This window comes from Stegodyphus dumicola, chromosome X2 (assembly GCF_044657685.1).
Source record: "Stegodyphus dumicola isolate Sdum_Otavi_A_Nest chromosome X2, ASM4465768v1".
Lineage (NCBI taxonomy): Eukaryota > Metazoa > Arthropoda > Arachnida > Araneae > Eresidae > Stegodyphus > Stegodyphus dumicola.
Window position 1 is genome coordinate 120,995,134 of NC_140781.1, and position 24,198 is coordinate 121,019,331.

Below are 24,198 nucleotides of genomic sequence, written 5' to 3' on the forward strand. Positions count from 1 at the left end.
ACTAGATTAAGTAAATTTTTAGGGATTTTCAGTTCTATCAAACGCTGGAGCGATGAGAACCAATCCACCGAGTCAAAGGCCGCCGAAATATCCAATGAGATTAATAACACGTTGTTCCTTCTTATTACTTCTAATAAATTCAATAACTTCAAATAAAACATCTTCTGCAGACTTTCCAGAGACAAATCCAAATTGGCTGTCACTAAACGGACAATTTCTGCTAATAAAATAAACTAATCTATCTGTAATCAATCTATCCAAAACTTTTCCAAGAAATTTTAAGAGCACTATGGGCCTTTGTTTCCCATTGCTGTTAGGGATCAAAATGAGTCGACCTAACTTCCAACTCCGAGGAAAAGCGGACAATCTTAAACAAGCATTATATATGTCCACGAAAAATGATGGAAACATGCCAAACAGTCGTTTAATTAGAACTGAATGTACTCGATCCGGAACGGCAGCAGCAGAATTCCGAAATCGAGAGATGACACAGGAGATTTCGTCCTCGGTGAACATTGGATCGTTCTCACTGCACTGCCAAGCACTATTTTCCAAAGCTTCAAAGTCAACAGCAGAGCCCAATTCAAAGATGTCATGTATATAAAACTCGTTGATTTCCTCTATCCTGCTCCCCGAACCATCAGGTCTTTTAACAATAAGACGAGATTTCTGTTTATCGACCACTGTCTTATAATAGCCATCGACGTAGTTAGCGCTCTTTAAAAAATAGTTCATCTTATTTCCCTCGTTTGGATTTTTTAATCAGTAGCTTGTATTTTGCTAATTCTTTTTTATATTTTATTCTGCGCGCGGTTCTTTTTGGTTCATCCAGACCTGGACACTGTGAACTCTTCCTAAGAGCACGTATATATCTTTTACATTTTTCTAGTCCAAGTAACTTTTCTCGCTTCTTTCTTCTTAACCAGTAATTCTTTATCTATTCTCAATTGCAATAACTTTTCAAAATTTTCAATTATTTAAAGTAGTTCTTCCTGATTATGAATTATTCTTAATTTGTCCCTAAGCCCATAGATGGTTCTCTTCATTCAATTGCATAATCTGTCGACTCTGTACACAATTTTAGATATGAAAAATTTATTTTAAGACGAAAATAGTTTATTTCAAACAGGATATACCGATAGTCGCTCAGCGATTCTTCTTCACAAATCTTCAATTTGCAGTTGTTAGCATTTATATTTTTTGACCCCATGATTAAATCAATCCATCCACATCCGACAGTTGAGTAAAAAGTGGGAATTGAATTAAAATCGCTAAAAAAAGGTAAATCATTGGCAACAATAAAATCAAAGACTAAAACCCCTCTTGGATCCTTCAGACCTCCCCCCCCCAGCTAAAATGTTTAGAATTAAAATCTCCGAAAATGAAAAACATAGAATACAAGTTAAGAATGTTCTCTAATCTGTATAGATGGGAAGCAATGTCCTCCGCTGGAGAATAAGCAGAAATTATTGCAAGGCTCATATTTTGCCAGAAAACAGTAATACTCACGATCTCATTGGATTCATAATCTACAGCAAAATCAATGTTTTCATTAGTAATCACGATAACAGATCTACCTCCACTGCAAGCCACGACTCTCGATTTGTGTTCAATGAAAGCAACCTTATTTTCAACCAAGTAGGGCTCCTGCAGCAATATCATGTCAGGGCAAACACCGGTGATTTTTTTTCAACCACCGAGAGCTGGGTAGCAGCCACCGCACAGTGGTTTAAATCAATACTAAGTAGATCCATAAAAGCAGCAATAACAAGTAGTCTGATGTATAAATAAGACTACATTAAAAACATATCGAAAACACGGCCGCTAATATTAAAATATCTCAGAAATCAATACAGTAAAAAGATAAAAATTTTAAGGAAAAAAGTTTAAAATCTACATCCAAATGTTTCTTAAAGAAATTCAATTTCTTTTAAAAATGTCCGGCAGTCTTTATCAAAAGCTTTATGATTATAATCTAAATCAATTTTAATTTTCTGATTCATGGAAACACAGTTTTTACATCAAACTTTTATCTCTGTTCTTACATTCTGACGCCAGATGATCACCTGAGCAAACTGCACAACAAACGTTGACTTTGCAGAACCTTTTAAAATGTCCAAAAGCAAGGCACTTGCTGCACTGTTTAGGTCTAAGAAAACGTTTGGCAGAATAAGAGCGCCAGCCAATAGCTAGGCGCTGATCTTGAAGGATCTCTTTTTGACTAATAGAACTGACTACGAAGATGCGGTGAGATGTTTTTTCTGAACCACGAACGGGGATATTAAACAGATGATGCACACAATCCCCTTTGCACTCGCACTTTCGCTTCAGGGCTTTCTCCAACTCGTCGTTATTAAGCGACTCTCCAATTCCATATATGATGATTTTGGGTCTGATAAATCGCCTGTGTCTGGGAACAATAAATTTTCGCAAGTTATCCTTATTTTCGATTGCATTTTCTAACCGCTATCCCTCAGCTCTGCTGCCCAATTTCAGAAGAAAGTCACCATTTTCCCGTCTAATAGATTTTTTAATACTGACCTTTATATCATCCGACCTAACCATACTGTTGAATTCAACGAAAGCGTCAACGCCGTCAGACATCGGCTTCAGAATTATTTCATCCAGACCCTTTCATTTATTAGTCAAAGGAATTTTTTCATCAATGCCAGCGAGGTTACCTTTGCAAATTTTATCAACTCTATTTGCAACGAAATTCTTAAATTCAGCAATATCTTCTCGGATACATCTAATCTCATTCCCATTCGATTTTATAATGTCTGTCTCCACAAAATGTACACTTCGTGCAGATGCCATTTTTTGAATCTTTCCCAAACCCTCTAAAAGTTTATTTGGCAATCTTTTTTTTATTTGGCAATCTTTGGCATTGGCAATCTTTTTTTGATTTTTAATTTTTTCAACAATTGTGCATGATTCCCATGCCAAAGCTACAACGTTATTAGACTCATTTACAAAAGTATCAGAGTGATCATCATCGCAAGCACTCATAACGTCGTTGTTATACAAGTCAAATAACAAACAGTTTTATAATAAAGTATGTTAATACAATATTACAAAAGTGTGCTACCCTTAAAAAAAACACGCAAATTTACATAATCAAATATCACAAAGATGCAGAAAACCAAGTACAATTAAAATACAATTTAAGTTAAAACCCGTTAAAATAACACAATCTTTTAAAATTAAATAAAATACAATGTAAATAAAAACAAATTAAAATAACAGTAAATCTTTTTTTTTTTTTTTAATTCAGTAAAAAACCAAAGATTTCATAACAAAACTAGCATAAGAATGACTCAGAATAAAGTTCCACGCAAAGGCAGCAATATTAATTAACAGGATAAAAGTCATTAAGAAACGCAAGACCGTTCATTGTTAAGTGTAAACAACTATCCAAATTTAGGCCTAAGATAGGCTCAGCTACGCTGCATAATAAATTGAGTCAAAGCAAGAAAAATACAGTAATTAATGCAGCAATAATACTATTTTCCTAAAGTGGAACACAAATTCAATCCAAAAAATGCACTTTCACAATGAAATAAAGTATGTTTACCAAGAAAAAAATAAGTTTAATCGGAGCTCACGAAACTCGCTGATGCATCGATTCGAACATGTGCAGAACCCAATTATCTTCGAAACCAATCTTCGATACTGTATGGAAAAATTACGTCAAGAGGAGTCTGGATATCTCTGCTATAAATGAGAAAGAATGGGCTGAATCCTGTTGTGTCTTGTTTGGCTGAATTATAGGCATAGGTTAAAAATGGTAGAATAGTATTCCAATTTTTCTGTCCAATGTTTACGTACATGGACAACATGTCTGCCAGTGTCTTATTGAATCTTTCAGTTAAGCCATTGGTCTGAGAGGTGGTAAGCAGTCGTCAGAAGATGAGACGTCTTGCATAGTTGAATTACTTCTTTAACAACGGTGGATAACACAATGGATAGGAAGCTGCGTCCTCGGTCACTTATCATTTCTTAGGGAGCACCATGTTTCAGTACAATTTCTTCAACTATAAACTTGGCAATTTCGGTGCCCTCAGCTGTCGGTATTGCCTTTGTGACTGTAAATCTGGTAATCTGTACAAACTTATAATCCACCGGTTCCCATTAGGTCAGGCTCCAGAAGGTTCCAAGGGACCTAACATTTGATCCACACATATCTGGACATCCCAGTGATTATAGTTGGCAATTCGATCAAAGTCCTTGAGCCATCTATTAGTATCTTCTTGGCTGTCATTGGTATATATACACAGGCTTTTGGGTAGTTGGTATGTTTCGATCGGTATTGGTGCGATGTTACTCGAAGCGGAACTAGCTCCTAATGGAGGATTCTGCTCGATTTCCTTCTCATCAACCATCTTTCTCGACCTTTTACGTGAATCCTGTAAGAGTCCAAACTCGGGAGAAAGTCCTCAAATCCGCAGGCCTCGGCTTAACTCTGCCGTAATAACTGAGAGATACCCGATGCCTCCCCCAAACTGTCGCGTAGATGAAGGGATCGTACAAATGAACAGGCAAGTACTCAAGTCTAAACTCTTTTTATTAAATCAAATCTGAATGAAAACAACTTATATACAGCTGGTGAGCATGCGGAAACATTTCACACTCGAAATGTTCTGGAAGAATAAGAAGGAAATTTACATAAATAAGATAGCATTAACAAGAAGGAAATTTACATAAAAACCAATTATCAGGCATCTTGCCATTGATGGGTTTTCGAACATGGGACCTTCGGGTTTCGAGTCCTGCGATTTCTCCACTAAGCTATGAGTAGCTCAACCGAAACGAACAATTTTTGCTATAATATCTATGACGAACGGTTGTGTAAGTAAAAGCCGCGAAATGACTTTTGTAAGCAAAGCACGGTGTATATTGAAAGGTACACCTAGAACACATAAGCCTAACGCAGTTACAATGGAATATTATTTTATGCAGTAGATAAACAGAAAGGAGAATCAATCAACAGTTATAATTCTACAATACATCAATTAATATTAACCTGTAATTTTTGCTAGATTATAAATGAAATGAATCAGATCAAATGCATTAAAAACATTTTCGTTCCTCACATGTGCAAAATGTTATTGCTTGAACAGCATTAAACGCGGGAAAAGGCTTGTGAATTAGGAGTACATATGGAACCATTTATAGGGAAATACGTATTCTTTAGAACTTTAGTTAATGCAAAATATGTTAATTTAATCTGAAATACTGAAAGAAATGTAATGAACCTATTACTTTTGAGGGTATAAATGAGAAAATAAGACGATGAAATGCTATCTCCGTGGTTCATTTAGCTAATAATCCTTTCTACAAGGTTAAAAAATGAATGGTACTTCTGAACGTTCTTTGGAATGTTTGACGCATTTCGCGACCTCTTCATTCACGCAGCTGTGCGCAATTTACTTTTCTGCACAGTATTGCAAACTTTTCAAAACAAGGGTTCTTATTTACGAAAACATTCAGTGACCTGCCCTTAAGATGTGCCTGTTTTGACATATTCGGAGATAAACATTTAGTAATTACGTCGTAAATGTAAGTATAAATGAATATATTTTCTTTTTCTACAATATTTCAGGTGGTGTTGGTGTAGTGTATTTAATTATGGCAAAGCACACGAGGGCTATCTGCCTAAAGGGAGGGATGCCTTTCGTGGAGGACTTTCTAAGGGAAACTGGCTCGTATACACGTTACACATGGGGAAAACCACGAAAACGCCCATGCAGCCAGCCCGTTCGCGGGATTCGAACCTCAGACCGAACTACCAGTGTTCAGCGTCTTTACCGCTCGGCCGCTGGTGGGCCTACTACCTACTATATTTCAGAGACCTAACTATATGAAAGAAACACAGTTTTAAACAATATTTCATTCTGGACGGAATTAAATGTTATAATTTTCCTGTACTCCGAATAGTTTTAATTTGAACAAAATGTTTTCGTTAAATTACATCAGAAAGAAATTTTAAATTAATACAATTTTATATGGTTAACGATCACAAAAATTAAAGTTTGTTTTATTAATATTAAAATCAGGTATTAATACTTTTCTATTTACACTTTCTCAAATATCGGAATTTTTAGCTTCCCAAGCATTTCTTAAATCAAAAATCCTCACCACTCTATAATTTTAATGCTCTGCTTGATTTATTTCAAATTAGGTACCTTTTATTTTGTACTTAACTTTCTATGGGCATTCGGAAAGGGGTATAAAAAGGTGTTATTAATATTTTTTTATTCATTATGTAACTGAATTATTATAAAATGTAATGGAATAATTCTTTCAAAAAATTTTTTGACTCCATAAGTACGCATCTCACACATTGTGCTTTACAGCACTTCTAATATTTTTTTTTCCAGTAGTACAAATAATTCTTGTTTAAACAGTTTTATAAATATATTTGTCAACAAAATTTAAATTCATGTTTACAGATAAAATATTACGGTCATTATATATTTAGATAATATCTATAATCATTACATAAATCTCAATATATTCAATAACTAGACTTATTCAGAGTACTATTTAGAATAGTTTACGATAAATAAATCCTTCACTTCCAAATACATCTATATACAATTTCATAAATATTTACAAATTTAATTAAAAGCAAATGCATGTTTTTAAATATTCATATATATTTAATATTTTTCATTTTCTGTGCATTCACTGTTTTGCTTGAGTTACTTTCAATAATTATGCACATATCAGAATTTTTATGTAAAAGTATGCATAACTATAAATCAAGTGAAAATTACATGCGATATTTTTAATACACACACACAGAAAATCAATTTTCCTCAGAAAGACTTCCACAAAGGCACCTCTTCCCTTTAGGCAAATAGGCACTGCATGCTCATGCTTTAACCTGTTTAAAAAGCTTAATCGAACTATGTGCTGAATGACAAATATTTTAACATGGCTAATTGTATATTTACATTTAGCCATCATGCTGCAAACTTTTAACTTGGAACACATTTTTTGATATATTCATCATCAAAATCAAATTTCCTGGTATATATATTTTGGCAGACCTCTGAATACCAATCTTAATAATTTTACATAATTGTTCTATAATAATTTAATAAGCAACCACCCATTCACATTTAAACATTAATCTCATTGTCATCACATCACAATCTTGATCTGCATAAACAACTATGCTTCAGTTTTAAACATTTTAAACAACTAGCTGATCTAAATTCGCAAATATCTGAAATTTACAAACTACAAGAGAATAGAAATTTATTGCAACTGTGCATATTCAATATATTTTGTATATTAATGCCTTTTCTCACGTCTTGAAATTGTTTTAAAATTAATAGAGCACTGCTCAATTTCTCCTACTTTTCTTAGGCATTAGAGACTGAAAGGGATCGTTTTACAATTATATAAACCCTAAGTGAGTTTAAAATGAGTATATATTACGTATGTCCTCTAAAAGTTTTAGAAATTACTTTAAATTTTATGTTCAAAAATAATGAAATAATTTTGAAAAAAGTTAAAAACAGTGATTTGTTTATCCATAATGCTGAGACCAGTGCATATTAAAATGAGACGTGGATGACAACTATGTATTTTAAAATATCTCAATATTCTGAACATAAAATAAAAGAAGCAAACTCACTATAAAGCAGATGGAAAAAGTAAACAAATTTTTACGCTTCTAGCAGTTAGTTGTAAAGAAATTCAGCTTTAAAATGTGCTATATTTTTGCAATATATATTTTGTGACATTTTAAAAGTACCTTAAGGTAGTTATCATTCTTTACATTTAACATAAACATTTTCCGAAAATCTTATATTTGTGCAATCCAGTAGTTTAGAATTTTATAAAACAAAGTAATAATCAAAGTCACTGTTGCAAGTTATCGAAATATAATCAAGATGTTCTTTGTGTACGCAACTCACTAAAGTATACAAGCTGCTATTATCCGCCTAGCAATGAATGTTTCTTTGTGTGAAAGCATCCTTGCTTTTTGATTTGTGTGGAATTCTCATGTGCAAATGCATCACTAAATCTCCGTCAAGAGAACATGCTCTGGATGTAAACAAAAGTGCCTGAACTATTTCAAAGGATGGTAGAATAAATATCTTTTCTTTTTTTACTTACAAAGCAATCAAAAAATGTGATGTTTGAAAACTAACAATCATGTGCTCATACCTGTACATAGCATATAAGAAAATTTCACTTTAGTAAAAAGTATTTCCTTGTTGAATATTAATAAAAAGCATAATGTGCTATAACTACAAATTATGTAATGATAGTGCACAGTACACAATAGTAGTAATATGTGGTATTTTGTGATGATACTGATATGTGCACTCTCATTATGTCACAATAATATAACATGCTATCACACATAACTATAGATGTATTCTGAAATATCTATTGTTATGTGATAGCACAAATACGTGTAACGAGGAAAGGAAATCATGATGATGATCCTTCTTATACTGAATTCAGGAAATGGGCTTTGGATCTTCAGGTTCATCTTCTTCAAAAGCATAAGAAGAACCAAAAATTTAAGGCCTTTCTCCCTTTCATTAGTATTTTATTCCGCACTATGGTAGGTAACTTCTACGGTCTGCGATGCAAAAGAAACATCTAGCATGAATTTTTTCATTATTTCACTAACTGAAAACTTGCCACAAATAACATTCAGAGGGGGATAAAAATACTGCATAGGAGTTTTTATCTAATTTTACTATATCAAAAATTTTCACATTCTCACTTACGAACAAGGCTTATCATGGTTTTAAGCTTAGAAGCTCAAGTAACAGCCACTACACTTACACTTTGAACGCCATGTACTGTAAATAAGAAATTTCAGTCTATGAAAGCTGTAATAAAATGTCTCTGACTACTAACAGCTATAGTCCTTTGTTGGCATTTGTATAACTGTAGAGGAGAGAAAGGCTAAGAAATGTGCTTAGTAGTTAGCTTTATTGGTTTATTTCATATTTGAAGTGTTACATGGCATACATTTTGTAACTTAAGATTTCATACGTTGTGAATTGTGGGTAACTGAAAAAGAGGATACTGAATCAACCATACCACTGTATTTTCAAATAGTAGACAGATGCTATCAGTACATCAGCTTTTGATCCAATTCCTAAAACTTACATGGCTACTTAATGCTTCTTATTAGGGTCAGGGAGCAGTTTTAACTCGGAATGATTTGGAGTGAACTGAATGTATCCTTTTGCATCTAGAATATTCACTAATATAAAGTATACAGCATCTGAAAAAGAATTATTATCTTGTGTCTGGGCTGTAGCAAAACTGGCTTCACTGGTTTTGAGGAAATTGTTTTATGTACAGATCATCAAGCTTCAATAAAATTTACTATCTACCATACAAAATGATCATGCAGGTATGAGAGTAGCTAGATGGTGCAGATTGCTTGAATTCAATTATGAAATAACCTACAGATTAGGGAAACACTTGATTGCTGATCGAGAATACTATCTGAAAGCAAATGCAGCAACAGAAAAAAAAATGAAGTATTAACAGTTGCTGCTATAATTCAAATTATGCCTTCCATAACATAAATGGGATTTAAAAAGAAACCTATCAATGATCTCCTCGAATCTAAGCTTCCAAAAACTCAACTACATACTAGCATAATATCATAAAAAATTACTTATTTCAAAGTTAAAGACAGACTAAAATAGATGGATGATTATGTCATGAGAAATTCATATCAAATTATTGTTCCTGAAACTCTTCCCATGAAAACATGCAAATTGCATGCAGATGTCTTCAAATCATTCATACTACATAGAGATGGAGATATGCATTGGTGTACTAGTGATGGTCACTCCCAGGGGCCTCACCAGGCGAAATAATTTAGAGGCAGGAAATATTTTAGACTAGAGAAGCACTGAGCAGCAAAATTTAGGGATGACAAAATTTTTAGAATTTAGAAAAGGAACTGGGCAGCACAATAAAGGACCTGGAAAGTTGCACCAGGCAGCAAAATGCTAAGCTCTAGCCTAGGCTGTAGTGCACGAATAATGAAATTATTGATGCTTTACATTCATATACAGTGTGTCACAAAACTCAGTCACTCCCTTTCAACCCCTGTTGACATAATCGGCTCTTCCGAGAAAGCTCCTCATAACTATTTATGCTGTCAGTTTAGTTGTTATACTTACAACACAAACTGTAATAAGTTTTCTGACAATTATTTTTAGCAGAAAGAGTATCCAAATAAACTTGTCTTGGATAATATCCTACAGTTTGCTTCAGAGGAGTTAGAGAACTTTTTAAAGGAGAGAAATATTAAACATCATCATGTTATTTGTCTTTATATTATCTGAGAACTGATGCTTAGAGAGGTTTAACTGAATTTTAATGGACTGAATCAAAATGCTTTGCTTCAGTGAGTGCCAGGGAGACAACTTCTCCAACAGTATTTGATGAAATACAGAGTTACAGCACACAATACAACAAAAATAACCTGATAATTATTGCATGGTTTGAAAATGAAAATAAATTTGATTTTTGGAAAAATAATTCTAGTTCATGAGAAAAACGAAAGTATAATAGAATGCATGAAAAATAAACAAATGAAGTTTTAAAATTCTACAGATGGGAATCAACATTTTCATGCAGCTGGGAATCAACACTTTCAGTTTTTAAAATATTAAGATTTATAAACCATGATGAATTAAAAAAAAAACAGAAAACAAGTATTATCCCATAAAATTGATAAACGATAAGAAAAACCTTTATATATATATATATATGTATTTTTATTACATGATGAAGAAAGTGGAATATTTATCATATTACACATGCAAAAGCTAAATGTGATATAGAGATTTTAAGTCATCTCTTAAACAAACAAAAAAATTTTAGACAGACTAGTTTAAAACAAAAGAAAACAATAGACTTGTTTACAGACAATTTTCTATTCAATGCCTACTGATTTAAGGTTTTCTACTGTTACTAATATTTATTTTTGCTGAAAGGGGAAAATGTTATGCTTTTATACAAAATCGAAGTGAACTTAATCTGATCGATCAGACTTTTCAAATTTTAAAAGTATGAATTCAGTTGAAGAGATGTAGTGCAAAATAACTATGCATATTAATTTGTTGTACTATTAAATATATAGATGTGGTTTGCGTGATAAGCGTTAAAGCTATTACTTCACTGTGCATTAACTGCTAAGATATTTCGAATTGCTACGCAGAAAACCCTACATGCTTCAATCATCTGCTTGTGATTTGAGAAGAAAAAGCACAACCTATATTTTACACTTACATAACTAGGTGGATGACAATGAAGTTGTTGGATAATTTGCAGCTTACCACACACTCATGCTTCTGGGACAACTAGACAGTTTGTCAAGTCACTATCTTTACGGACTCACAGTTGCCAATACCTCGTATATATCAGAGATAACGCGCAATTTATTTAGGGTTCAACCTGTTTCTATCCTACCTAAAATACAACCACTTTTGAACTGAGCATCAAGATGCTCAGTTCAAAAGTGCCAAGGAACACCTTTCACATACACTGGCACCCAAACTTATTTATGTAGTTATAACTTAGTTCAGAACATGGCTCTAGCTCAAATTATTAGTATTTGCACTTTAAACCAATAATTTCCATCTTTGTTTTTATTTACTCACATGGCTTTTGATTTTTTATTTCATCTCCTTCTGAAGCCTCTTCCCCTCTTAATTTTTCAGAAATTAAAGACAGTTTCAGTTAATTTTCCTACTTTTTGGGGGGAGAGGTGTGTAAGCCAACATCAATTTATGTTTTTAAAATCCCTTGGCATATTTCCGTGATTTTCTCAAATGGGAAAAAACTAACTGTAATTTTATTATTTTAATGTATTTGCCTGTATCCAGAAAGAGAGATAAATGAGAAAAGTATGAAATATTTGTAATAAATATCCCTTTTTCAATCAATATAGTGGCTGCCATTCATAATCACTGCTAAGACTCATATAAGCAAGCTTGCACTCAACTTCTACTTTCCATCTACTGGGATTGTATGTCCATTCCTCAATTATAATCTCTGTCAGAAAACTGTTACAAGTTAATACTTTTAGTTGTAAATCAACTCAGCAGTTCAGCTTGTCCTATATGTATTCTGTTGGATTAAAATTAGAACTTCAAGCTGGCCAGTAAATTTTGCTCTTCAATAGACCCTAACATATCTTTAAGTCATATCAGTACCAGAGGCAACTCTAACAAGAAACCTTGCTTATTAACCAAATTTAATAAGCGAAAGTGAAAGTTGCACTTTGAACAGAGATTAACATTTTAAGTATCAATAGTAACTAAACTGCTTTATAGTTTGACATTTTCTAGTTGCTTTACCTTACAATTACAATATGAAAATGAAGCTGAGAATTTTCTTTAGATTTATTACTACTTCTAAGCATGCATCTCTTTCATAAATAATTTTAAAATATTTGCAAATAAATTCTGATACAATTTTTAAACATTGCTGTAAACTTTTTCAATGATTACTAAAGCAATTTTCATTTAAATATACATGTTATTAATGCAGAATATTCACTTTAAAGCCCTTAATTTTCATACAAAACATATTAAAGTCATCAATCATTTCATGTTACACAAACTTTGGATTTTAAGCCATATAATCAACCAACAGTATTTATTTTCATCAATTTACACAATTAGTCACTAACTTAAATTATAAATTTACTTTGAAATATTTACGAAAGAAATTTTTATACATCTGCAAAACTTGAAATTAGATTTTAAATCAAATCTGCTCTGAAATTAATAGTTTTTCTAAAATTTATAGTGGAATGCAGTTGTATGTTGCTTGGTTTGGTTCACTAAATTACGACAAAGCACACTAGAGCAGAGGGCAGAGATGCCTTTGTGCAGGACTTCCTAATGGAAATAAATATATAAATATATATAAACTGGCTCATATATAAACTACACATAGCAAAAACCATGAAAATGACCATACCAGGCAAACAGGCTGGGTTTGATTTCAGCCTGTCTGACTTGAATCAAACCCAGGTCAGAAATATCCATGTTCAATGATTTTACCCTTCAGCCGGTGGTGTAAGTTGTATGTTACTTCTAATGTCTAAATATTTTACACAGCGTATAAACTATGCCTTATTATTTAATCAAACAGCTTTTTCTCCAGTTAATCATCATTATTATTGTGATTTTTAAAGAAGTATATCTTGCAAATTTGAAAATTTTTCATATATTCAATATCATGTCTGTAATTAATTCGCCCCCCTCCCCATTTTGTCTGGAAACTATTAAATTATTTATATAATTTTGCAAAGCTTTTCAATAATGCCAGACAGAGAAGTTAAACTTTTAGGCCCAGGCTTACAGTTTCAAACATCTACAAAAACAACATATGATTCTGTTGAAGTCAAAGCTGAGTAACAAATGTTACTCTTACCTTCATATTATTAGCCAAGATTTTTAAGAACAAAACTAGCTATATAAAATTGTAAGCACTGCAGTTACAAACCATTTTCTGAGTCACTGCAACCTCTCAGTTAGTGGTCCCAGTTACCCTCAGAATATCTAAAGAAGGGTGGCTACCTAAGTTACTTAGCCTATTTCTTTCACGGTTTATGTTAAAAATATGTGATTATCACATGGTGCTTTTAACATAAATTCAATAGCCAAAAATGGATAGCCAAAAATATTTCAGGGGAGTCAAAGACTGAAATAAATACATCAATATATTTATAATTAAATATTTAATTTGGGAGAGGAGGATCACAGATAACTAAATACAGTATTGCATCAATACAAAAATCCATTTTTTGGTAGATTCCAAGAGGAGTGAAAGCCCCATCAGCCTCCTAAAGACATCCACAGGTCTCAAATTAAAAAGACAATTTTATTTTTTTAGCTTAAGTTTTGCACTGCTGAAACATTTCTAGCATGCAAAAGTAACATTTACTAAATAAGCATTTAAAATTTAGACTAAATTCTGCACATAATAAACCAATAACGAACATACTTCTGCAGATAATTGATATAAAAAATTTAACTGCATATTCTAGAATTTCCATTCATTTTACTAATTCTACATTTTTTTTACAGAGAAAATATGGAATATACTTCCTCACCAACACCAAAACCATCAATGCCAAGAGTTGGAAAAGCTATAACCCCACCATTACCACCTCCAAAACCACAAATTGATCAACTAAATATGAAAATTGGGACATCACACCAAGTCAGGACAGTACTGCATGAACCAACATTAAAATATGAAACAAATTCATGTATTGTGACTACAGATAATGGAATACCTACTGAAAATCATAAAGCAGCATCTACACTTTTCAAAAACACTCAGAAGAAAAGAAAAGGTCCTGAACGCTACATGAGAACACCATCAATTGAATCCGACTCTATTTCAGTTGCTAATTCAGACATGACAGAAGATTCCCTAAATACACCAGTTCTAGAAAGAGCAAGTGAAGAAGATAATACTGAAGACATCAGTGAGGATGAGAATAGCCCTATAGACAGATGTTTGGCCCAGCTGGCAGATTCAGTTATCCAGCCTACAGATGACTGTTCTTTGAACCGTTACCTAAGTCAACTTGGAACTGTTCTGGCAGCTAGAGAAGACTGTCCTTTAGATCAGTGCCTGAATAAACTGGCTAGCAATATGAATGGTAACAGAGCAACAAAAGGATTTAATTTATCTCAACATTTGCCATTATGTACATGGCAGCATATATGTGTTGATAAAGGTAGTGACCGCAGCACTCCTACATCCGATCGCTCATCTACCACATCCAGAGGATCAAAAGGTTCTCAAGAAAATCTACGGAAAAAAACACTAAATAAAGCCAAACATCATCATCATCATCATCATCGATCAGTTGAATGCAAATATAATAATGGAGAAGTCCTGCAAATAAATAATTCACTTGGAAATCTCACTCATCAAGCAAATGGACATGTACACACAAATATTAATGACGAATTTACAGCACATGTTCTAATAGAACGAGCAGCATTCAAAAGTATGCTCAGAAGTAAAAATCAAATAGCCAGTACATCTGAAGAGGATGAATGTGGTCGTGCAAGCTCTCTCGGTTCAACACGAGAACTTGAAACTCCAATATCAGAAACTACATCTGATCCGGGCTCAGCTGATTTGGAAAGACCTCGGAAAAAACGACCACTGTTACGTAGGAGCAAAAAGGGACTTAATGGCACTTGCCGGCAGCATATTCAGAACAGCAAGTTCAATAAAAAAGATAATGGTTCTTTAAAAAAAGGGAACTTCCAACAAAGAAACTCTAGTACACCACGATCTAGCAGCAGTGATGTCACAGTTATTCAGCTTGAAGGAAATTCAGATAACCATGTTACAAATGTTGAAAGCTCAAACACATTTGTTACATTGATAAATGTTGACAGTTCTGACTGCTCTAACAGTGCTGAAGAAAAGTAAATTCTAAAAAGGCATTTAAGCAAGAAAATTAATAATTAAATGTTCATCAATCTATTTAATACACAGTTATGAACTTTATAATTGTAACTGAAATAAAAATAAGTTATTTTTAATACTAAAGTAGGGAATGAAGATAAAGAAATATATGTCCGCAAGAACAAACATAAATGGGTACAAAACTCTACACTTTCACAAATAAAATCAGTTTGTCACTCATAACTATCAATGGGAAGTGAATATACCCATCCTTCAGTTAGAATTACAAATTCATTCCTAAAAATGCAGTGTTGAATGACATAGCTTTATACAGTACCATTTTAACAAATGGTACATAAGAACGGGGGAATACATGACTACAAACAAAAATGATTTATTTGCTAACTTCACTACTCCTGCACATACATATATGAATACATATTTCATTTTTTTGGCTATAAAGGTCCTGTCTCCCCTAAAAACCTTAATTTCATAATAATGAAATCATCCATGGTTGATCTTTACAATATGGTAACTGGTAGTTTGGCGACATTTTGGAGGCGATAAAGGTTACTACCTGGGACTTTGGTAATAATGTGAGCAGTACTCAGTTCCGATTACGCATTATTTTGTGGGGGGGAAATGAGAGATCATGGGATATGTCATGTGATATTAATGGACGAATTACGGTTCTTTAATTGGAAGAGGGGGGAATTTGGACAAGTATCTGTGGATGTATATTATTTTGTATTAAGCTTCATTGTGTGTTGTGTGAAGTAGGGTTGAATAATTTTGGGATTGTATGGCGCTGTCTAAAGTGAATTGTAGATGTGATAAAGAGAATTTTTTTTTTATCAAATTCTATGAAATTCGGGAAAAAAAATCGTTCAGTAATTTTATTGAATCCATAATAAAAGTGTATCCACCATGTAAGGAAGATTCGGAAGAAGATTAGGTTAGTTAAACTTTGTTAAGAATGTGAGTAGTATTCAGTTCTGATTACGCATTATTTTGTGTGAGGGAAATGAGAGATCATGGGATATGTCATGTGATATTAATGGACGAATTACTGTTCTTTAATCGGGAAAAAATCTGGCAATTTTGTATTTGGCTTTATTCTGTGTTGTGTGAAATAGTGTTTGTGAATTTTTGGATCCTATGGCCTAACTAAAGTGAATTTGAAATGGGTATTTAGTGGTATTGAAAAGGATAGTAATAAATGTTTTTTAAGGTTGTGCGAGAGAGAAATAAAGATGTTTTATTATGTTATTTATTTTACCTGGTATCTTGCTTTGAAAGATAAGTATGATTTTAAAGATTCTGAAACAAAAGAAAGAAAAGTGTATCCGCCACGTAATCAAGATTCTGAAGAAGATTAGGTAAGTTAGTATTTTTAATTATTTGAGGATATTATTTTATGCATTGTTGTAAATGTAAGGTGGAAAGGAATTTGGTATTATTGGGAAAATTGTTATTAGCAATGATTTAGTTTAAAGTAATTAGGATTGTAAGGTAATTTTTATTAATTTAATGTATGTGCTCATTTATATTTTAAGTAGTGTTTTTGAATTTAATTATATTTTAATGAAATAATAGTTATTTTGTGAATTTTATGTTTGTAGGAATTTGGTATACATTTAAGTTGAAATAAACGTGCATGGAAATAATTTAAATATTTGATATTAAGTATTTGTAATGCTTGAGGTATGAATTCATTGGTGACGTGTATAATGTAATAGATGATTTAGAGGTAAAAGTTTTTGGATATTCTATTTATTTTATATGTGGAAATGTTGATATTTGTAAAGGGTAAATACATTTTCGCGATCAGGTAATTTCATATATGTTCTTTTTGCCGGGTTTAAAGATTGAGAAAATTGTCATGTATTTTCGTGAAATTTTTGTAATTTATGAGAAAAAAGCAGTGTACATGGATATAGTGAAAAGTGTGCGCAATGCCATTTTTGTGCAATTCTGGGATGTTTTTTTAAGTAAAAATAAGTCGACGTGTACATGGTTTAGAGATATTTTAATGAAATTATAGTTATTTTGTGAATTTTATGCTTGTAGGAATTTGGTATACGTTTAAGTTGAAATAAACGTGCATGGAAATAATTTAAATATCTGATACTAAGTATTTGTAATGCTTGCGGTATGAATTCGTTGGCGACGTGTATAACGTAATAGATGATTTAGAGGTAAAAAGTTTTTGGATATTTTATTTATTTTATATGTGGAAATGTTCATATTTGTAAAGGGTAAATACTTTTTCGCGATCAGGTAATTTCATATATGTTCTTTTTACCGGGTTTAAAGATTGAGAAAATTGTCATGTATTTTCGTGAAATTTTTGTAATTTATGAGAAAAAAGCAGTGTACATGGATATAGTGAAGAGTGTGCGCAATGCCATTTTTGTGCAATTCTGGGATTTTTTTTATGTAAAAATAAGTCGGCGTGTACATGGTTTATGTGTATGTGTTATTTTGAAAAATGCGTAAGGAGGATGGTATTGTGCAGTTTTTCCTAATTTTGCAGTGAATATTTGTCATGATTAAGCAGTTTTGTTTGATAAAATTTCTAGCATAAGTGTAATTTGGCTAGTAGATTGTTGGAAGAAGTGTTCAGGAGAGGAAAAGAAAAGAAACATGTCTTTACTTCGTGAAGACAAAATGGCGGCGGGGAAAAAAAAATAGAGGGTTGCTGTAGGAGAGTTGGTCGCCAAATTTTCGCCAAAAAATCGCCAAGTTACCATAATGTAAAGATCAACCTCATCCATCTCTCAGTTTTTCTGTTCTGCGAAATAATTTTTTTTTTCCAGTATGACTGCTACATTCATAGTATAAAGTAATACATACACTATAAAATAAAATACACTCTTTGCTTGTATCAGAACTTACAGTTAAAGAAGTTTCCTTCAAACAAATATAAATTTCCATAATCAGTATACTTATTTCCTTCATTCCTTAAAAATTTTCTATCTGGTGCTGAATTATTTTTGAAAATACTTTAGAAGATGAATAACATTTTACCTTCTTTCATTCAGGTTAGCTTTCACTCAAATGCAGACAAGTGAGCTTCTGAATAACAGATATTTGTATTCCAATATTTAGAATATTCAATCCACTAGCTAGAAAATGTTCCAGTTAATCAAAATTACTGAATATTTCAACCATTCAGTGTACATTTAAACCTATGCATTGACATCTAAAATGATTCAATAGTCGTAACTGAAAAACTTGGTTTGAAGGTGATGAATCAAAATAAGTTTAGCGTAATTTTAGTGTTACAGAATAATCGCATCATTAATTTCCACAATTTTAGGAAATTTTACTGTTCGGGAAGGGGACATGTCAAATCAGAGTTCACGGACGTATCAGTAAGTAACATGTACAGAGAAAATTAACATGTAATTTATGGATTTAGATATTATCACATGACAGAACGCTTAATATTTTTATACATAATGCTAAATGTTCCATTACTTTCTGCCATTTATCTATGCTACTTTTAATACGTTAGCTCTTACTGTCACTGAGAATTATATAATTAAAAAAAATTCTGATTTAAAAGTTTTAGAACAAACAGGAAACAAAATTTAATTGGTTGTTAAATTTTGCTTCCTGTTCATTTTTTATTCCTGCATTTTATCTCCAAAAAATATTTAAATATAGCATTTAATAGCATCGGAGAAATAAATCATCTAAAAAAATAAATCACAGCTTAATCGCACATAAATTAATCAACAAACCTTAAGCAAATGTAAATGTATAATCATTTTTATGTGATTAATGTCCATAGTAACAATAAGTATATTATTATTTATAATACTATTTTTGTCTCTTATACATTAAAATACATGTACTAAACTGCCTGAGCCAAAAATTAAGTACTTCCTAGAAGTTCTTGTAAAAATAAAAATGACCATATTTAAACACAGAATTTTCAAGATTTTATTGCGACAATAAACAAGTTATCTTGAAACAAATGAGTACACAAATATACAGTAACATATTCAAATATGGATAAATATACTTTATATTTAGAATTATAAAATGGAACTTATGAATGGCATATATTAATAAAACACTTCAGCAACCATTTTACAATCTTTCAAGCTGGTCCAAAAATAATTTTTCAGACAGAAATATTTGGTCAAGTTAGAATACCCCTCCAAATTCAAAGAATACTACAACATGAATTTGTTTTTCGAGCCTATAAAAACAAAAATAATTATCAGGCTACAATACCTTTTAAAAACTGTGATTAAAAGAACTGGAAATTTAAAATGAATCTTTAAAAAAAATTTCAAAATTTTACCGTTTTATAAAATGCTTTACTCTGTACACTTAATTGTTCAGATTTAACAACCAAATCATCCAATTTTTCACCCCGTTCTAAAACAGCCTGCAATGTGTTATGCAAAATTATCTTGGTTTCATCCAATTCATCCTGAATTTTTGTTAAAGAATCAGCACTTCGAGGATCCTGATAGTCGGACAGAAATTTCTCAAGTCCAGGAAATGCAACTGAACTGAAATGAATTTTAAAATATTATACACATTATTTCCCTTTCCTAATTCATATAATAGCAGCCTACTGGAAAATAAAACAATATATAGCACACATAAACAGTTATTCAGTTCAACTTTACAATATACCTTAAATTGAGAATTTTTTGAGGGGTCTGCATAAACTTCTTATGCAAAATCAACAGAAATTACTATTCATGAGTTAATGAAAAAAAAAAGAAGGATGTTAATTAGTATTGCATTCCTTTCTGAATCAGCATATTTATGTTAACACTTAGTAATATAAAATGTTCCAATTACACTTACCAATAATACCTACGGAATAATAACAAGTTTGGAAATTAATAGCATAAAAAATTGTTAGTATCAAAAACAAAAATACTTCTACGACTTTACTGTGCTGAATGCCACTTAGTATAACCACATTTCTGACTTGCAAGAGCCAATGAGAGCATTTAATAGTATAGCTGATCATAGCTCAGAAAACTTGCACTAGATCTCTGTCAAAAGAGTACAAAGTCCGTAATCTGGACATCCATTGTCCAGAATGATCTATAATCCTGACCTCAAAGCCACAAACGTTTTTTTGTATGCTTTACGCATGCGCGCTTCCGATAGTGAAGAAAGTGACAGAAAGGTTATTGAAAACGAAAAAATTTTGATTCACAAGTTAGCCAGTTCTCAACACAGCAATTACAGGCCTTGAACAGTGGAACTTTGTAACTGAACAAGAAATTATGTCTGTTTATAGAATTAAAGAGAAAGTATTAGCACAAAAAATGAAGCAACTTAAACAACTTACATTGAAAGAAATGTTTAATAAAGTAAACAAATAAATATTAAGCTTTTTTTTTTTTTTTTTTTTTTTTTTGTAAATTTTGATACACATTAGACCCTAATTGATCTTTATTTCATAAATTACGGTTTCATATTTTTAATTGTATAATTTCTGCATGCCACCTAGCCAGATTTAAAATGATGATCTATAATCCGGAAAAACCCTAATCCGGAATCGACGACGTCTCGACGAATCCGGATTACAGACTTTGTACTGTATTTCCAATGGAACTGCATCATAACAGCCTTTTAGATTCTGGTTATATGGTTCATATAAACACATTTGCACTTCAAAAAACATAGTAGCCATATAAAAACAATTCAGCACTTGGGTCTTGTGTCCATAAATATATCTTCTCTCGGTTTCAACAATGTCTTTCTTTGACATGTAGTACATGATGATGAATTCAATACTCCTACATCTTTTCATCTGTTATTTTCTACATAAATCCCAGATATTTACGGCTACTCTTTTAACGACGAGTCTGAACCAATACTGCATTTTATAGCAAGGCGGTTATATGCCAGAAATAAATACTGGTTACACATATCATGATTTTGACAGAAAAACTGCTAATTCAAGAAAAATATTTATTCAATTTATTTAAAATGAAACAATCTATAAGAAACCAATTTATTAATAATTTTCAACTTTATCCAACAATACATTCACAGAAAAATAAGTGAATTAACATGTAACTTAGCAAAGCATGAAACAGCTGTCGCATGAGCAACTATAGAATTATACAATTTATTATGCATATTTTCTACTTTGTCCAGCATAAGGAACAGCATTTTGTAAATGTAATGGAACCTCAGATCACAGATGTTTCTCATCAGTTTGTTCATAAACAAATTATAAGATGAAAACTGCCACGGTAATGCATAGTGTCTTGAGTTACAAACATACAAGTCAGCAACAAATTATTTTCAAAAAAGTTAAACTCATGACACAAAATTAACCCTCATGGGCCTTTTAATGTTTCCTGTTGCTTATTCTCATTAACAAACTTGGACAGCAAGTGAGTTCAAGGACCAGGGGCATAGCTAGAGGGGGGGAAAGGGGGCATCCATCCCCGGGCGCAGAATCCAAGGGGCGCCAAACTGATGTTACGACATTTTAGAATTAAATGTTTTCCATCCTTGGCAAGCAGTAGGGGTTGTGAAATCTTCAGTTGTCCCTGGGCGCTGAAAACCCTAGCTACGACTCTGTCAAGGACCCAGACTTTGGCCTTGCAAAAATTATGAATGGACTGTTTTGCAGGCAGAGTGGTATAAAAGTGGTTTTTTTTTTTTTTTTTTTTTTTTTGTGTGTGTGTGTTGGGGGGTCTATGTCTCTAATAAAAACCCAAAATTTAGAAGTTACTGATGAAGACATGAGGGAGATATTAGAGAATCATAAAAACGAGCTTAACAAAAAAGACCAGCAGCAACAAAAAGACAATTTAGAAACACCTTCAGAGGACGTGAAAAGAAGAAAGATGAATCTAATTCTTTGATTCCCAAAGTTTTACAGCATAAATTTTCAAGCGGTGATAGCATCCTTCTAATGCTTTAAAAAGCTATCAAAGCATTTTCAATGACAATGTCCTGCATCACTTTAGAAACATTTTTAAATGAATGGTACTGGACAAATTTTGTGTGAAACAAAAGCCCAGTAATTCTCAAGCATTCAAACTGCGGTAAGAGGCAAAGAAAAGGTAAACAACATACACCAGATAGTTAGTTACCTCATGCTTTTAAAAAAGATTTCTCATCCAAACAAAACCTGTTTTCTTGCTCCTCACTCACTTATGCTTTTCATTAGTTTGAATGATTTCAACTGATTCCCAAAATACCATTGTAATTTTTTTTTAAAAAAATAAGCAAGCATTTGTGATCCAGAAAACCCATTTTATATTAACTCCTATGAGGAAAATAATTTCAGTTTATGAACATTTCAGATAATGAACAGCCTTTAGGAATGAATTAAATTCAGGAACTGAGGTTTCACTGTAACATATCCAAACACCTAAATTCTTATCTGATGATTAATTTATGCTATGTAAATTAATGAATGTGGAACTGATGATATTTTCATATCACTTAATATCCACAACATCAACTTGGTTTACAGAAAAAAAAAGTGTTCAATACAAGAAACTTGTTTTCAAATTGTATGTAAGCAAATGAATCAATAAATATGTGTGAGAAGCATATAAGTTGCAAACTGCCATGGATAGTAGAATAACTCAGTTCACTAGCATGTCAATATGCAACATGCTATACTTGTAAAAATACTCGAGGCATTTAAAAAAAGTTTTTTAGTTTTCCATTTACTAGTTGCTATCATATAACCTACCCAGTCCTGAGGACGATAAGGCAATCACTTTCCACGTTTTCAGTCAATGAATGAATTATTTCTTTTCATACTCTCCCATGAAAAGAACCGGTCGCAGAGAGATTATTCCTCCCTTCAGTTACAAAAATACAGTTGTAATGTTTATTTTAATTAACATGGCATTTCTTTTTTTCATGTCATTTTTTTTTCATCTTTCTGGCACTTCTGGTTCATGAGATCCAGCAGAATATGTACACTGCGGGGGGGGGGGGGACGGACAGTTCTATATCTTCTATTCTACTGGGCCGATTGACGAAATTCAACTTGTGTTTTTCATGTTTTGAAAGCACGACTTAAGATATTTATTAGATTTATATATAGCAACGTTTTAATAAAAGTATTTTGACACAAAAATTGAACGTTTTCTGAAATGACATGCCAATTTTTTCATATTTCAATTCTATTACTCATATTACACCAAACTACCAAATTTCGTAAAAATCACATGAGTAGTTTTTTAAAAAATTAACTCTCAAAATTTTAGCTCCTCAGTTTTAATTGAGTTTGAATATATTTAATAATCTCTCTTTTTTTATTAAACTTATTTGATTCTTCCTTTCACTTTTCGAAGTTCAGGTTCATTCCAAATAAAATTCACCCATTTTTTATGATTTATTTTTAAAATAATTTTTATAAATTTTTCAAAATTTTTTTTAAAATTATAATCTATAAAAATTTTACCATTATCTTAAAGTAGATGTATTTCTAAGCATATGTGCAAAAAATTACAGTTTTTTATTCAAAATTTCCAAAGATATACGCAAATTTATATATTGGCCCATTTTGATAGTCATTAGCCAATATTTAGTCAGTCACTGGACAGTCAATTAGAATGTCACTTAGTCTGTAAATGTTGAATTTTTAGTCAGTCACTGGTCAGCCAATGAGATCGTCACTCAGTCACTGGTTCAGTCAATTTTTAGTGAGTCACTGCGCACTCAATGAGATCGTCACACGGTCAATGTCCAATTTTTAGTCAGTCACTGGTCAGTCAATGA

At 32.0% G+C, this 24,198-nt stretch overlaps 2 protein-coding genes across 2 annotated transcripts in view; one reads left to right on the plus strand and one right to left on the minus strand.

The window, feature by feature from the left end:
- LOC118181445 (uncharacterized) overlaps positions 1-15,669 on the plus strand; it is a 102,563-nt gene extending 86,894 nt beyond the window's left edge. Inside the window, exon 10 of the mRNA XM_085809251.1 lies at positions 14,106-15,669. Within this exon, the coding sequence (XP_085665377.1) occupies positions 14,106-15,477 (1,372 nt within the window). The 3' untranslated portion in view covers positions 15,478-15,669. The remainder of the gene's footprint in view (positions 1-14,105) is intronic.
- A 3,711-nt stretch (positions 15,670-19,380) lies between these two features.
- Positions 19,381-24,198, minus strand: part of Ykt6 (YKT6 v-SNARE homolog) — a 41,012-nt gene continuing 36,194 nt past the window's right edge. The window contains exons 6-7 of the mRNA XM_085809256.1: positions 19,772-19,985; positions 19,381-19,666 (exon numbers count right to left, since the gene is read on the minus strand). Coding sequence (XP_085665382.1) covers positions 19,631-19,666; positions 19,772-19,985 — 250 coding nt within the window. The 3' untranslated portion in view covers positions 19,381-19,630. The remainder of the gene's footprint in view (positions 19,667-19,771; positions 19,986-24,198) is intronic.